This window comes from Procambarus clarkii, chromosome 46, assembly GCF_040958095.1.
Source record: "Procambarus clarkii isolate CNS0578487 chromosome 46, FALCON_Pclarkii_2.0, whole genome shotgun sequence".
In the NCBI taxonomy this organism is placed as follows: Eukaryota; Metazoa; Arthropoda; class Malacostraca; order Decapoda; family Cambaridae; genus Procambarus; species Procambarus clarkii.
This window is the reverse complement of record NC_091195.1, coordinates 19,326,148-19,340,217: the sequence shown is the minus strand read 5'-3', so window position 1 is coordinate 19,340,217 and position 14,070 is coordinate 19,326,148. Positions and strand designations below refer to the sequence as shown.

General features: G+C 42.5%; 2 protein-coding genes across 4 annotated transcripts in view; one reads left to right on the top strand and one right to left on the bottom strand.

Annotated features, from left to right (window-relative positions):
• LOC123770487 (quinone oxidoreductase) overlaps positions 1 to 14,070 on the bottom strand; it is a 94,596-nt gene that overhangs the window by 71,958 nt on the left and 8,568 nt on the right. The window lies entirely within an intron of this gene.
• LOC123770486 (protein tramtrack, alpha isoform) overlaps positions 5,901 to 14,070 on the top strand; it is an 11,732-nt gene continuing 3,562 nt past the window's right edge. The window contains exons 1-4 of one of the 2 annotated variants that reach the window (XM_069301759.1): positions 5,902 to 6,056; positions 6,996 to 8,249; positions 9,011 to 9,232; positions 12,533 to 12,769. In XM_069301759.1, coding sequence (XP_069157860.1) covers positions 5,970 to 6,056; positions 6,996 to 8,249; positions 9,011 to 9,232; positions 12,533 to 12,769 — 1,800 coding nt within the window. In that variant the 5' untranslated portion in view covers positions 5,902 to 5,969. Of the gene's footprint in view, positions 6,057 to 6,995; positions 8,250 to 9,010; positions 9,233 to 12,532; positions 12,770 to 14,070 lie in introns of both variants that reach the window. The other variant, XM_069301760.1, reaches the window with a different exon arrangement.

The window sequence follows — 14,070 nt, the reverse complement described above, 5'->3', positions numbered from 1 at the left end:
AGTAAAAGGGACAGGGGGGAAAGAGCAGTCAGTAAAAGGGACAGGGGGAAAAGAGCTGTCAGTAAAAGGGACAGGGGGGAAAGAGCAGTCAGTAAAAGGGACAGGGGGAAAAGAGCTGTCAGTAAAAGGGACAGGGGGGAAAGAGCAGTCAGTAAAAGCTGAGTGAGAGAAGTCTAGTAAAGTGGACAGAATGGAAGCTATTAACAAAAGTGGGGCAGAGTTGGATATGTCAGCAAACAATATCTGTCTGCTACATTTTACAGCTTTATGGCGGGTAGACAATTAAATGGGCTTGTTACCCCTGCGAGAGACCAGAACAGAATAATAAGAGTCCATTCCATTCACTTCCATCATCAGACATTCAAACTTCGGGGTTCTCAAAATACAAGACTGCTATCCTACCAACCATTCCATGGATTCTCGCATTACAAAAGGGTCTCAAAAGTGTGTACTGAAGCGTTGCTTCCCAAGCAACCTGTCCTCCTACAACCTGTCCTCCTACAGCCTGTCCTCCTACAACCTGGCCTCCTACAGCCTGTCCTCCTACAACCTGGCCTCCTACAACCTGTCCTCCTACAACCTGTCCTCCTACAGCCTGTCCTCCTACAGCCTGTCCTCCTACAACCTGGCCTCCTACAACCTGGCCTCCTACAACCTGGCCTCCTACAGCCTGTCCTCCTACAGCCTGTCCTCCTACAGCCTGTCCTCCTACAGCCTGTCCTCCTACAACCTGGCCTCCTACAACCTGGCCTCCTACAGCCTGTCCTCCTACAACCTGGCCTCCTACAGCCTGTCCTCCTACAACCTGGCCTCCTACAACCTGGCCTCCTACAGCCTGTCCTCCTACAGCCTGTCCTCCTACAACCTGGCCTCCTATAACCTGTCCTCCTACAGCCTGTCCTCCTACAACCTGTCCTCCTACAACCTGGCGTCCTACAACCTGGCCTCCTACAACCTGTCCTCCTACAACCTGTCCTCCTACAGCCTGTCCTCCTACAACCTGTCCTACAGCCTGTCCTCCTACAACCTGGCCTCCTACAACCTGGCCTCCTACAGCCTGTCCTCCTACAACCTGTCCTACAGCCTGTCCTCCTACAACCTGGCCTCCTACAACCTGTCCTCCTACAACCTGGCCTCCTACAACCTGTCCTCCTACAACCTGGCCTCCTACAACCTGGCCTCCTACAACCTGGCCTCCTACAACCTGTCCTCCTACAACCTGTCCTCCTACAGCCTGTCATCCTACAACCTGTCCTCCTACAACCTGTCCTCCTACAACCTGGCCTCCTACAACCTGGCCTCCTACAACCTGGCCTCCTACAACCTGTCCTCCTACAACCTGTCCTCCTACAACCTGTCCTCCTACAGCCTGTCCTCCTACAACCTGTCCTCCTACAACCTGTCCTCCTACAACCTGGCCTCCTACAACCTGTCCTCCTACAACCTGTCCTCCTACAACCTGGCCTCCTACAACCTGGCCTCCTACAACCTGGCCTCCTACAACTTGTCCTCCTACAACCTGTCCTCCTACAACCTGTCCTCCTACAGCCTGTCCTCCTACAACCTGGCCTCCTACAACCTGACCTCCTACAGCCTGTCCTCCTACAACCTGTCCTCCTACAACCTGACCTCCTACAGCCTGTCCTCCTACAACCTGTCCTCCTACAACCTGGCCTCCTACAACCTGACCTCCTACAGCCTGTCCTCCTACAACCTGTCCTCCTACAACCTGGCCTCCTACAGCCTGTCTTCCTACAACCTGTCCTCCTACAGCCTGTCCTCCTACAACCTGGCCTCCTACAGCCTGTCCTCCTACAACCTGTCCTCCTACAACCTGTCCTCCTACAACCTGGCCTCCTACAGCCTGTCCTCCTACAACCTGTCCTCCTACAACCTGGCCTCCTACAACCTGGCCTCCTACAACCTGGCCTCCTACAACCTGGCCTCCTACAGCCTGTCCTCCTACAGCCTGGCCTCCTACAACCTGTCCTCCTACAACCTGTCCTCCTACAACCTGTCCTCCTACAACCTGTCCTCCTACAACCTGTCCTCCTACAACCTGTCCTCCTACAACGAACGTCGCATTTCTCTCGTATGCGTTACGTAAGGCCAAAAGATCGTCGTACTGGAAAATGATAGCGGCTCGCGAAAGCAACATACTGTCCCGTTTTCTGTTTTGGGTCCTCTGGTAGGTTAAGAGAGGACACTTTAAATTGACCATTTTCTTGACGTTGGGGAAGATTAAGACAATCTGAGCCAGGTTATCATTGAGTGCATATTATAAGGGGTCTCTGGGAACAGTTGGTGTCATTCTCGACTCCCAATCAGGAAGCCCGGGCAGGACAGAAATCGTTGGGCACGTTTTCTTTCACCTGGTTTCGCTGTTCGCCTAGCAGTAAATAGGTACCCAGGAATTATTAGGTAGCTATTGTGAGTTTGCATCATGGGGAGGTTCAGTAGTTCAACCTTCGGGGGAAGGGGAGGGATCCTTGATATACGACTAAAGTGTGTGTGTGTTCAACACACACACACACACACACGTCTGCGGCATATGCGAGGCTGGCTAACATCAGAACAACATTCAGGAACCTGTGTAAGGAATCATTCAGAATCTTGTACACCACATATGTAAGACCAATCCTGGAGTATGCGGCCCCAGCATGGAGCCCGTACCTTGTCAAGCACAAGATGAAGCTGGAAAAAGTTCAGAGGTATGCCACTAGACTAGTCCCGGAGTTAAGAGGCATGAGTTACGAGGAAAGGTTGCAAGAGATGCACCTTACGACACTGGAAGACAGAAGAGTAAGGGGAGACATAATCACTACCTACAAAATTCTCAGGGGTATTGACAGGGTAGACAAGGATAAACTATTCAACACGGGTGGGAGGCGAACAAGGGGACACAGGTGGAGACTGAGTACCCACATGAGCCACAGGGACGTTAAAAAGAACTTTTCCAGTGTCAGAGTAGTTAACAGGTGGAATGCATTAGGCAGTGATGTGGTGGAGGCTGACTCCATACACAGTTTCAAGTGTAGATATGATAAGAGCCCAATAGGCTCAGGAACCTGTACATCAGTTGACTGACAGCTGAGAGGCGGGACCAAAGAGCCAAAGCTCAACCCCCGCAAGCACAACTAGGCGAGTACAAATAAGTTAGTACACACACACACACACACACACACACACACACAAAAAAAAAAAAAAAAAAAAAAAAAAGAGAGAAAAAAAACCATGCCAACGCAGAAGAAAGTTGCAGCATTATTGCAACTTGCCGAGAATTAGAATTATTCTACACAACTGACTCCTGACATATATAAATGTTAATTCCCATTATTGTTGGGGACAGGAAGCCTGTAGGTAGGCTTACTCAAGTCCAACCCCAGACAAACTACTGACCTTCTGCAAGATGTAACCCCCCCCCCCCCAACAGCAGTTGCCTAACTACCGAGTGCCTACTTTACTGCCAAGTGAACAGAGGCATCAGGTGAACGGAAAGGTGCTCAACCGTTTCTGTCCGGCCTGGGGGGATTGAACCCGGGACCCTGGGAAATGTGAGCCGAGGACATAGACTACTGTATTACAGGATATTTGTATAATAAATCTTTCTGCGACTCGGCCCAAAGGGCTGTGAAAGAACTGTAATAGAAAATGGAGTTGAAAATCTATTCCAATAGAATAGATTTATCATGGGAAATCAAGATAAATATGATGGGGGGAAAATGTTTCCGAAGTCTTCTAAGCATTAATAATATAACTGTTAGAAGAAATTTCAAGTAGATAGAGGCAAGTAACTACCCAAAAAATGGGGCGCCGGGTCAGGAAGACTACTTTGTACATACTGTGCTTTGAACCACACTGGGGTTCTTGAGGTTATCTTGAGGTTATCTTGAGGTTCTGGGAGATCTTCTGCTATATACTACCGACTCTATACCTATGTATTCCACTACAGTATATAGCACTGACTCCACCACAGGATATTCAAAAAGAGGCATTAAATATATATATATATATATATATATATATATATATATATATATATATATATATATATATATATATATATATATTATATATATATATATATATATATATATATATATATATATATATATATATATATATATATATATATATATATATATATATATATATATGACAATGTCAGACCACGGAGGAAAAATGAAACAGGAAATTTCCTTAAGTACTTTCGTATATTAAATACATCTTCCGAGGGAGGAAATGTATATTTTTACCTCTCAGAATGTTTGGTAATGTGTTTATTTGTGATGTGTGTCTATGTATATATTAACACGATGTACTGAACGGGGTGAGAATAGCTTGAGCTACCTCATCCCTTTGTGTGTATTTTACCTCAATAAACTTATTTCAATTTCAATTCAATTTCTTCAGAAGGTCATTCATACACCTTCTGAAGATGTATTTAATATACGAAAGTACTTAAGGAAATTTCCTGTTTCATTTTTCCTCCGTGGTCTGACATTGTCACATTCTTAATCACGTGTTTATTTTCGTGATATACACACACACACACACACACACACACACACACACACACACACATACATACATACATACATACATACATACATACATACATACATACATATATATATATATGCATGTCAGGGATAGAATAACATCCTTATTACAGCCAGTATGGATTTAATACTACATAAATTTTACCTTCGAGAAAACTTCATTATTTTTGTAATACTGTATCTATTTAAAAAATAGATAAACTTGTATAGTAAGATAACATATTTTGTCCACTATCAGCACTGTTGCTAACTGTTCAAAACATCAACCCGTCCTCCTGCTGAGATAGTATTTTATGCAACAATGTGCATCATGGCTGTTACCTAGCAGTAAAATAGGTACCTGGGTGTTAGTCAGCTGTCACGGGCTGCTTCCTGGGGGTGGAGGCCTGGTCGAGGACCGGGCCGCGGGGACACTAAAAAGCCTCGAAATCATCTCAAGATAACCTCAAGATCATAGTACAAACATTGACGTAATAAGCAATTCGATAGTAGAATTTTGTACTATTCACTTTATAGTCTGAAAAAATGAAGCTAAAATACTAAATTAAATATTCCTAGGCCTAGTATAGCTCACATATGTACTCTGTTAGGCCTCAGATAGCCTGTATTAAGTCTAGGAAGGTTTTACCTTGAGATTATCTTAAGATGATTTCGGGGCTTTTTTAGTGTCCCCACGGCCCGGTCCTCGACCAGGCCTCCACCCCCAGGAAGCAGCCCGTGACAGCTGACTAACTCCCAGGTACCTATTTTACTGCTAGGTAACAGGGGCATAAGGTGAAAGAAACTCTGCCCATTGTTTCTCGCCGGCGCCCGGGATCGAACCCAGGACCACAGGATCACAAGTCCCGCGTGCTGTCCGCTCGGCCGACCGGTTCCCTTAGGTTAGATTAGGTTAGTGTAGTTTGTCTTTGTAACAAATAGAAAAGCTTTACCGGTTTGTCCAAATTCAATACTACCGAATTATACTTTTCTAACTGCGTTGTATATCGGTACAGTACTGTAACCATAGTACATATGTACTATGGTTACATCGTTACTGTAAGTACTACCAAAACAGAAGGATGGGCTGAAGTAGTAGTTAAAATTTGTGTTGACTATCAACACGAGAGACCCAGACACACTTCAAGATGTTACACGACCAAAGACCAAATTCGCTCAAAACATCTACCGTATCACTTACGGGCTACTCATGCCCGTAGGTGGGCATAAGCCAGCACAAGAGCCACCTCTTATGCTGGCTTAATCTTCATCATCAATCAATCAATCAATCAATCAATCAATCAATCGACTATTAGCACTGTTGCAAAGTACAGCATTCGAGAAGCACATTTTTTTTTTTGTTCTAACGGCACTGTTGCCAAGTATTTAAGAAGTTTATTTCTTTTATTGCAGTTGAGTTATGAGAAGATGGAGACGGGGAAGAATCAGTACAACTTAAGGTGGAATAGTCACACGTTCACGTTCGTGAGGCTCCTGGACCACTTCAGAAACCAGGTACGTTCAGTGCAGTAATGTGTACTTAATGTGTACACATTACTTAATGTGTATGCCAAAATAGTAGAGTGGAGTGCTATTTTCATTTTTGTGGGGGGGGGGGAGAGGGGGAAGGATTTTTATAATATGTTGACCAGACCATACACACTAGAAAATGAAGGGACGACGATGTTTTGGTCTGTCCTGGACCAATTGGTCCGTCCAAGTCCCAATCAACTTGAGAATGGTCCAGGACGAACCAAAACGTCGTCATCCCTTCATTTTCTAGTGTGTGTGGGGTCTGGTCAACATATTTCAGCCATGTTATTGTGACTCATCATCTGCATTTTTATAATATGTAGGTTTCCAGGTAATATTTTTATATTAATTTTCACACAATTTACAATTACCGTACGTAATTTAATATATAATTTTGTTTATTGTGATTCATATTTTTAACTTTTATATACCTTACTTATTTTCAAATCAAATAAAAAGCTTTATTCAGAAGTGGTTATTCATTTGTAATTTGGTTTAGGCAGAATTACAGTACATTATCTTTAGGTCTTAGTTTGATTGTAGACAGGATTTTAAGTGGACTGCATTTAATATATACAACATTTTTACTCTATATATTTTTTTACTTAACCAATAATATTTACAGGTGTTTTTATATCAGTATCATTTATTCATTCTAATCTACTCCTATACAGTAAGGTCTAGGAAATTCAATTAATAAAACAGCAGGAAATACTTTCAAAATGATAACTTCATGTTCTTTGCTGTATACGATAGAGCAACGATCGAGCAGAAAAGTTTCTGATAATTAATTTAATTACGTATAATAAATTAACATTTATGATAATTATTGTGGACACAATGCTTGTAATATCCCTCTAACCCCTATACTGCACCTCTCATGTTATTTTCTGACCTACGATTGTCTTTCTCTCGTTACAGGAACTGTACTGCGACGCAACTATAGCCTGTGATGGAAATGTGTATCCCGTCCACAAGGTGGTTCTCTCGGCTTGCAGCAACTTTTTTGCGGCAATATTTGCAAACACCAATGGTCAGAACCCTGTGGTTGTTCTGCAGGATGTCGGCAGAGAGCAGCTCGAGAATCTCTTGGCGTACATGTACCGTGGGGAGGTGCTAGTACCACAGCCCGACCTGCCCCTGTTCATCAAGGTTGCGAAGTCATTGCAGGTCAAAGGGCTCGCTCTTCCTATCCCAGAACGATATCCACCTAGACATATGAATGGACCTTGGCACAATGGCGTCTGCAGTCCACCAGAAGGAAATGGAGCCCTCGGCAAAATCCCAGACACACACACCCCCCCGCACATCCATCGCAGCTCTTACCGACAGGAACTTGTCAATCCTCCCGTCTACCGTCACGAGAGACTTCCAAATACGATGCAGCACGAGTCGTCTGACTTACCAAGGTCGTGTATGACGGACCAAGCAAAACATCCACAACATGATGAGCTACACTTTAAAAGAAAATCTCATTTTAAGGACCTGGCTCAGAAAAGACATGAAAATATGCACCTGATGGGACACAATGAGGCAATGAGGCTTAGTGATAGAAGTAGACCAAATGAAATAGCCAGATCTAGTGAAATGGCAAGATTTAATGAGATGGCAAGGCCTAGTGAAATGGCAAGACCTAACGACTCGGCAAGACTTAGTGACTCGGCAAGGCCTAATGACTCGGCAAGACCTAGTGAATTGACAAGACCTGGTGAATTGACAAGACCTGGTGAATTGACAAGACCTGGTGAATTGACAAGACCTGGTGAATTGACAAGACCTGGTGAATTGACAAGACCTGGTGAATTGACAAGACCTGGTGAATTGACAAGACCTGGTGAATTGACAAGACCTGGTGAATTGACAAGGCCTAGTGAAATGGCAAGACCTGGTGAAATGACAAGCCCTACTGAAATCGCAAAGACAAGCGAAACAAACCCAGATGATACATCAAGACCAAACGAGACATTACAAATGAACGTGATATCAACACCTATGGAGGTGGACGCTGCGCAGCAACTATGGAGCGAAGAACCACCTCAACCCAACACCCAAGGACTCGAACACACTAAAAGAAGTTCCAGTGTTTCGTCTAGTGAGGGACGGGCGGAAGAAAAGTCATTGTTGCCAGTTCCCAACTATCGTGGTTCTCAATCGCTTGGGACCTTCCAAAATTTGGTAAGTGGTACTTTTGTTAACTGTGGAACACCAAGTGGTTGGGCACCTTTCCTTTCTTCCCCGTCCCATCCCAAATCCTTATCCAGAAACCCCTTCCAAGCGCTCTATAGTCGTAACGGCTTGGCAATTTCCCCCTGATAATTGCCTATTGTCTTAGTTTTTACCAGTAAGCCTACATTGTTCATTTTTTGAGGCAAGATTGTTCATCTAATTGTTCGAGTTTTTGAAAAATTAATCATTCATTACTCGTTTTGTAATACTGTACTGTATTATGTTGGAAAAATCATTACCAGTATAATTGTACTTTTTGGAATACAAGTTTATGAATTAAGAATCTGCTGTACTGTACTTGTTAATGTTTTGTCATGACTTGACAAGGGTCTGGGAAGGGCCAAAATATTGTCACACATTTATTTTCATATGAGTGGGTTGCATTATTTGTTTCAGCATTGTTATTGTGACTTATTCTCTTTAGAGTTTTGCTCTATTAATCCTTTCAACTGGAAATGCAATAATTAAAATTGGATAGCAATGTCGATATTACTTGTACCTCTGAGGATTATTTAGTAAAAAGGGGTAATGACATGGTACTTACTTAAGGTGATTGTAATGACATGGTACTTACTTAAGGTGATTGTAATGACATGGTACTTACTTAAGGTGATTGTAATGACATGGTACTTACTTAAGGTGATTGGCTTTCCTGGTTTGATTATGTTACACTGTTTCTGTTGTTGATGTTGCATAACTTTTCTCCATAGGTTACCTCAGATGACGACAATACAATTAAAGACGAGCCATTGGATTCTCCCGATGACTACGATCAACGCTCACTGTGCATCTCTGATAATGTTGAGGATCCACACGATGATAATGATGATGACGATGATGATAAGTTCAGTTTGAAAGTGTCGGATGACAACGGCTACCACTCTGAGTCGTCTCAGTCTAACAGGGCCTCAACTGAACGCCAAGCGGAAAAGGTAAGATGCCCGTAGTTTGGTTCTTTCATACAATGTGGCAAATGCTCACCCAGCAGTAAATAGGTACTAGGGAGTTAGGCAACTGTTGTGGGTTTCTAGTGTTCACGCTAGAAAGGTTAGATGACATCCCATTACCAACACAAATATTTAAAGGAGGTGATGAGAACAAATTAAGGGGATATTCCATTAACGTGCGACAAAATCGAGAAGAGCATTAACAAACTAAAAGACTCAAAAACCCCAGGTGCGGATGGAATTCAATCCAAAGTAGTGAAGGAACTGCAGATGCACTATGGACACCACTGAAACTCCTCTTCCGAAAACCTGTGGACAAAGGGATAAGTTCCCCTAGATTGGAAATGCTGTATGCAAATGTCACTCCTATTTTCAAAAAATGGCAGAAAGAGGTGCAACAGGTACTCTGAGAGAGAGAACTCTATCAACATCAGAGACCCGAGACTGTTCAACACGCTTCCGCTACACATAAGGGACATAACTGGCAATCCCCTCACAGTGTTCAAGAGAGAACTGGATAAGCACCTCCAAAGGATACCTGATCAACCAGGCTGTGACTCATACGTCAGGCTGAGAGCAGCCGCGTCCAACAGCCTGGTTGATCAGTCCAGCAACCAGGAGGCCTGGTCGACGACCGGGCCGCGGGGACGCTAAGCCCCGGAAGCACCTCAAGGTAACCTCAAGGTAAGAGCTCAGCAGAAAACTTCCATGTGATCAGCTTGACATTACGCATTTGCAAGCTCATGGAGAGAATCCTAAGGGAAGGAATCATTCACCATCTCATAGTGAACACTCTTGTAAAATCAATGCAACATAGGTTTGTTAAATATAGATCCTGCGTTACCAACCCGGTCATTTTTGGAAACGTTAACCAGCTACCCGGACAAAGGACTTCCAGGAGATGCACTATACATGGACTTTGCTAAAGTTTTTGACACGGTACCACATAAAAGACTGGCAAGGAAATTACAGGCCCATGGAGTAACTGGTAGAATACTAGAATGGATAAAACAATGGTTAAAACAAAGAAAACAAAGAGTTGTTCTAAACGGGAATAAATCTGCCTGGAGAAATGTGGCAAGTGGGGTGCCCCAGGGGTCCATTTTGGGGCCAACCCTAATTGTCATTTTGGGGCCAACCCTAATTGTCATTTTGGGGCCAACCCTAATTGTCATTTTGGGGCCAACCCTAATTGTCATTTTGGGGCCAACCCTAATTGTCATTTTGGGGCCAACCCTAATTGTCATTTTGGGGCCAACCCTAATTGTCATTTTGGGGCCAACCCTAATTGTCATTTTGGGGCCAACCCTAATTGTCATTTTGGGGCCAACCCTAATTGTCATATACATCAATGACATAGACGAGAATATTGCAAACCACATCATCGAATGCACAGATGACACTAAGATTTATTGTAAAGTGGGAAATGAAAAAGATTCTGAGGCTTTACAAAGAGATCTACATGAACTCTACAAATGGTCAGAAGACTGGCAAATGCTTTTTAATATCGAAAGATGCAAGACCTTGCATGTGGGGCATAACAACTCACAGTACAACTACCAAATTAACAACATTGCCTTGCAGCAGATTGATGAAGAAAAAGACCTTTGGAGTCAGAATCCATCAGTCACTGAAAGTTGCACAACAAGTGGAAGCGGCAGTGAAAAAAAAAGCTAATAAAACCCTGGGAATAATCAAGCATTACTCTGACTTTAGGGAAATGAAGATACATACTGTATAGTAATTCAACTGAATAAATATCTGGAGTGGCCCCCCCCCTTCCCTTAGATTATTGCATCCAAGCATTGCGACATCATCTTCCGGGGCCAGATTCACAAAAGCACTTATGCAAGCACTTATGAACCTGTACATCTTTTCTCAATCTTTGGCGGCTTTGTTTACAATTATTAAACAGTTAATGAGCTCCGAAGCACCAGGAGGATGTTTATAACAATAACAACAGTTGAATGGGAAGTTTTCATGCTTGTAAACTGTTTGATAAATGTAACCAAAGCCGTCAAAGATTGAGGAAAGATGTACACGTTCATAAGTGCTTGCGCAAGTGCTTTCGTGAATCTGGCCCCAGAAAGACATAGCTGCATTGGAAAAAGTTCAACAAAAATCATTCCAGAACTAAATCAACTCTCATACCAGACACAGTTGATGGCCACAGGGTTAACAACACTTCAGAACAGGCATAACAAGGCTGATCTCATTGAAACTTTTAAAATACTCAACATTTTGGAGGATGTTGATCCGGACAATTTCTTCAAAAAGTCAGATGGAACACAGACAAGGAACAATGGTTTCAAGCTCAACAAGCCACAATGTAGGACTGAGAACAGAAGATGTTTTTTCACCCATAGGGTTATAAACCCATGGAACAGCCTACCCGCCAGAGCCATACATGCCAAAACTCTCTCGACTTTTAACATCCAGCTAGATATAATCCTCAGGACATATGATAACAATTATAAAATCATCAGGACCTTTAACAAGCCAATGGCTTCCTGTCTTCGTTGAAACCACTGGAGTGTTCATGGGCCTCGGAAAATATTGTGGAGCGCATCCTGGAAAATGTCAATAGTTGTCCTAGGGAAACCTTGATAAACCAAACAGGACTTTTGTCCCCACCACAATGGAAAATGAATCCTGTTACCCCAGACACCGTGAACTCAAATTTTTCCCAGTCTCTTGTAATCTATAATAATATACAGTATAAACTTTGTTTTAAATGTTTAAGAGGGAATTGTACTATAAATAAACTTCTCAAAGATTGATTTATAATACAATGCCAATACTGTATACCAATTACCTAAAAGAATTAGGTATTTGGCAATTTTTATGCAAACAATTAAAACGGTGCCCAACTACTGTATTTATTCTGTCGGACTGACGAATGTTTTGGTCCCCCACCAACTGAAAATAAATTATATTTACATGCACAAAAATCATATGGTTACCCCCTATAAAACCACTTGAAAATCATTTCCAAGAAATGTATGAATGAACACGTTTGAACTGTTTTTGTCCACAAAACGACCTTGTAAATTAGGTGCATCTTATAAGATACCTAGGAGTTAAGCAACTGTTTTGGGTTGCATCCTAGGAGAAGACCAGTAGTTGGCTTTGGGGGACTTCAACAAACCTAAGAACAGGATTCCTGTTCTCTCGATAGCGGGAATTATGTCCAGTGAATGAAATGTCTGTAGCGAGTATATTATTGGGATAATCTACTTGCTACAGACCAAGAAAATATTACTCAAGTCCTACATTTTCTCACAGGACCCCCATGAACCACTCAGTGCAGCAACGACAGCACTCGGGGGCCCCGACAGTACTCCGGAAAACAGCTCTACCTCACATCTACGCAGAGAATTATTGAGACCCTTACAGCATAAATTAAAATCCCCACCAAACCCTCAACTCAGCCCTCAATCCATTCCACACCCAGTGATTGCTCCGAGAGATCCTGAACGACATCTAAGAGAACCTCCACCATTAATGAAGATACCTCCGTTGGTAAGTTATGGCCTCAAGACGCTCACGGTCTTGTTTAGTTAACAGGGCCAGGATTCCTCCAGCATTTACACATCGACTTACAAAACTTGTTACATATTTCCTTATCCATAGCAGTTTTGTTTATGAGCCCCAAAGCACTACAAGGTTCTTTATAACAATAATAATCTAGGATTATACAGTTTCAAAGCTTGTAAACTGTTTTATAAATTTAAAGAAAGCTGCCAAAATTGTTAAAAGACGTACAGGTTTTGTAAGTGAAGTGCAGAAATGTTCGACAAATCCTGGTCCTCATTGATAAATATTGTAAAAAATTATATATATAATATATTTTTCGCACAATTAAATCACAAACATGATACTGTACTGTACATCTATAGGAAAATATTGAAATTGTAAGATGGGAGAGAACTCCTCAAGCATAAGTATGCTAGCATCTGGACCATGATAGTACTAGGGTTCGATCCCATCATACGGCATCAGTATTCAATAAACTTTCTTAACCCCCTCGGGCCTCGTAGCCTGGTAGATAGCGTGCAGGACTCGTAATTCTGTGGCGCGGGTTCGATTCCCGCACGAGGCAGAAACAAATGGGCAAAGTTTCTTTCACCCTGAATGCCCTGTCACCTAGCAGTAAATAGGTACCTGGAAGTTAGTCAGCTGTCACGGGCTGCTTCCTGGGGGTGGAGGCCTGGTCAAGGACCGGGCCGCGGGGACACTAAAAAGCCCCGAAATCATCTCAAGATAACCAAGATAACCCCTAACACCCCTTTTACATGACAATTTTGTGGTGTGCCAAAAACAGTAAATTCAATATATTTTGTTCAATTGCTGCTAGAGTAGCCATTCCCTGATGACAGGAATAAAAAAATATTTACTTATTTTGGCTGTGAACTGAAGAAATCTCACGATAATATCACAGACTCGTGAGAGTTCACGGGGTAAGGACTTTGGGGAGGTCGTCCAGGCCATTCAAGCAGCAGGTGTTGCTGCAAATATATTTTTATAAATTTATTTCAATGTCACCTATTTATTTTTCACTATTTATTGCAGTAATAACGTTCACTAATGTCATTTGAGAAATTTATATCATAAAAAGGGCTTTAAGTCACTAACACGCCATGCAGGTTAGTGAGTTGCAAGAATCTAACGTTCAAACACCAATGTTATGTACTCTCACAAACCTCTTCTTGTATAGAAATAAAATATAAATATTATATACTTCGAACAATAAAATATACTGTTTTTGCTATTATCACTGAACACCATCACTATATACCAGTATGTATGTATGTATGTATGTA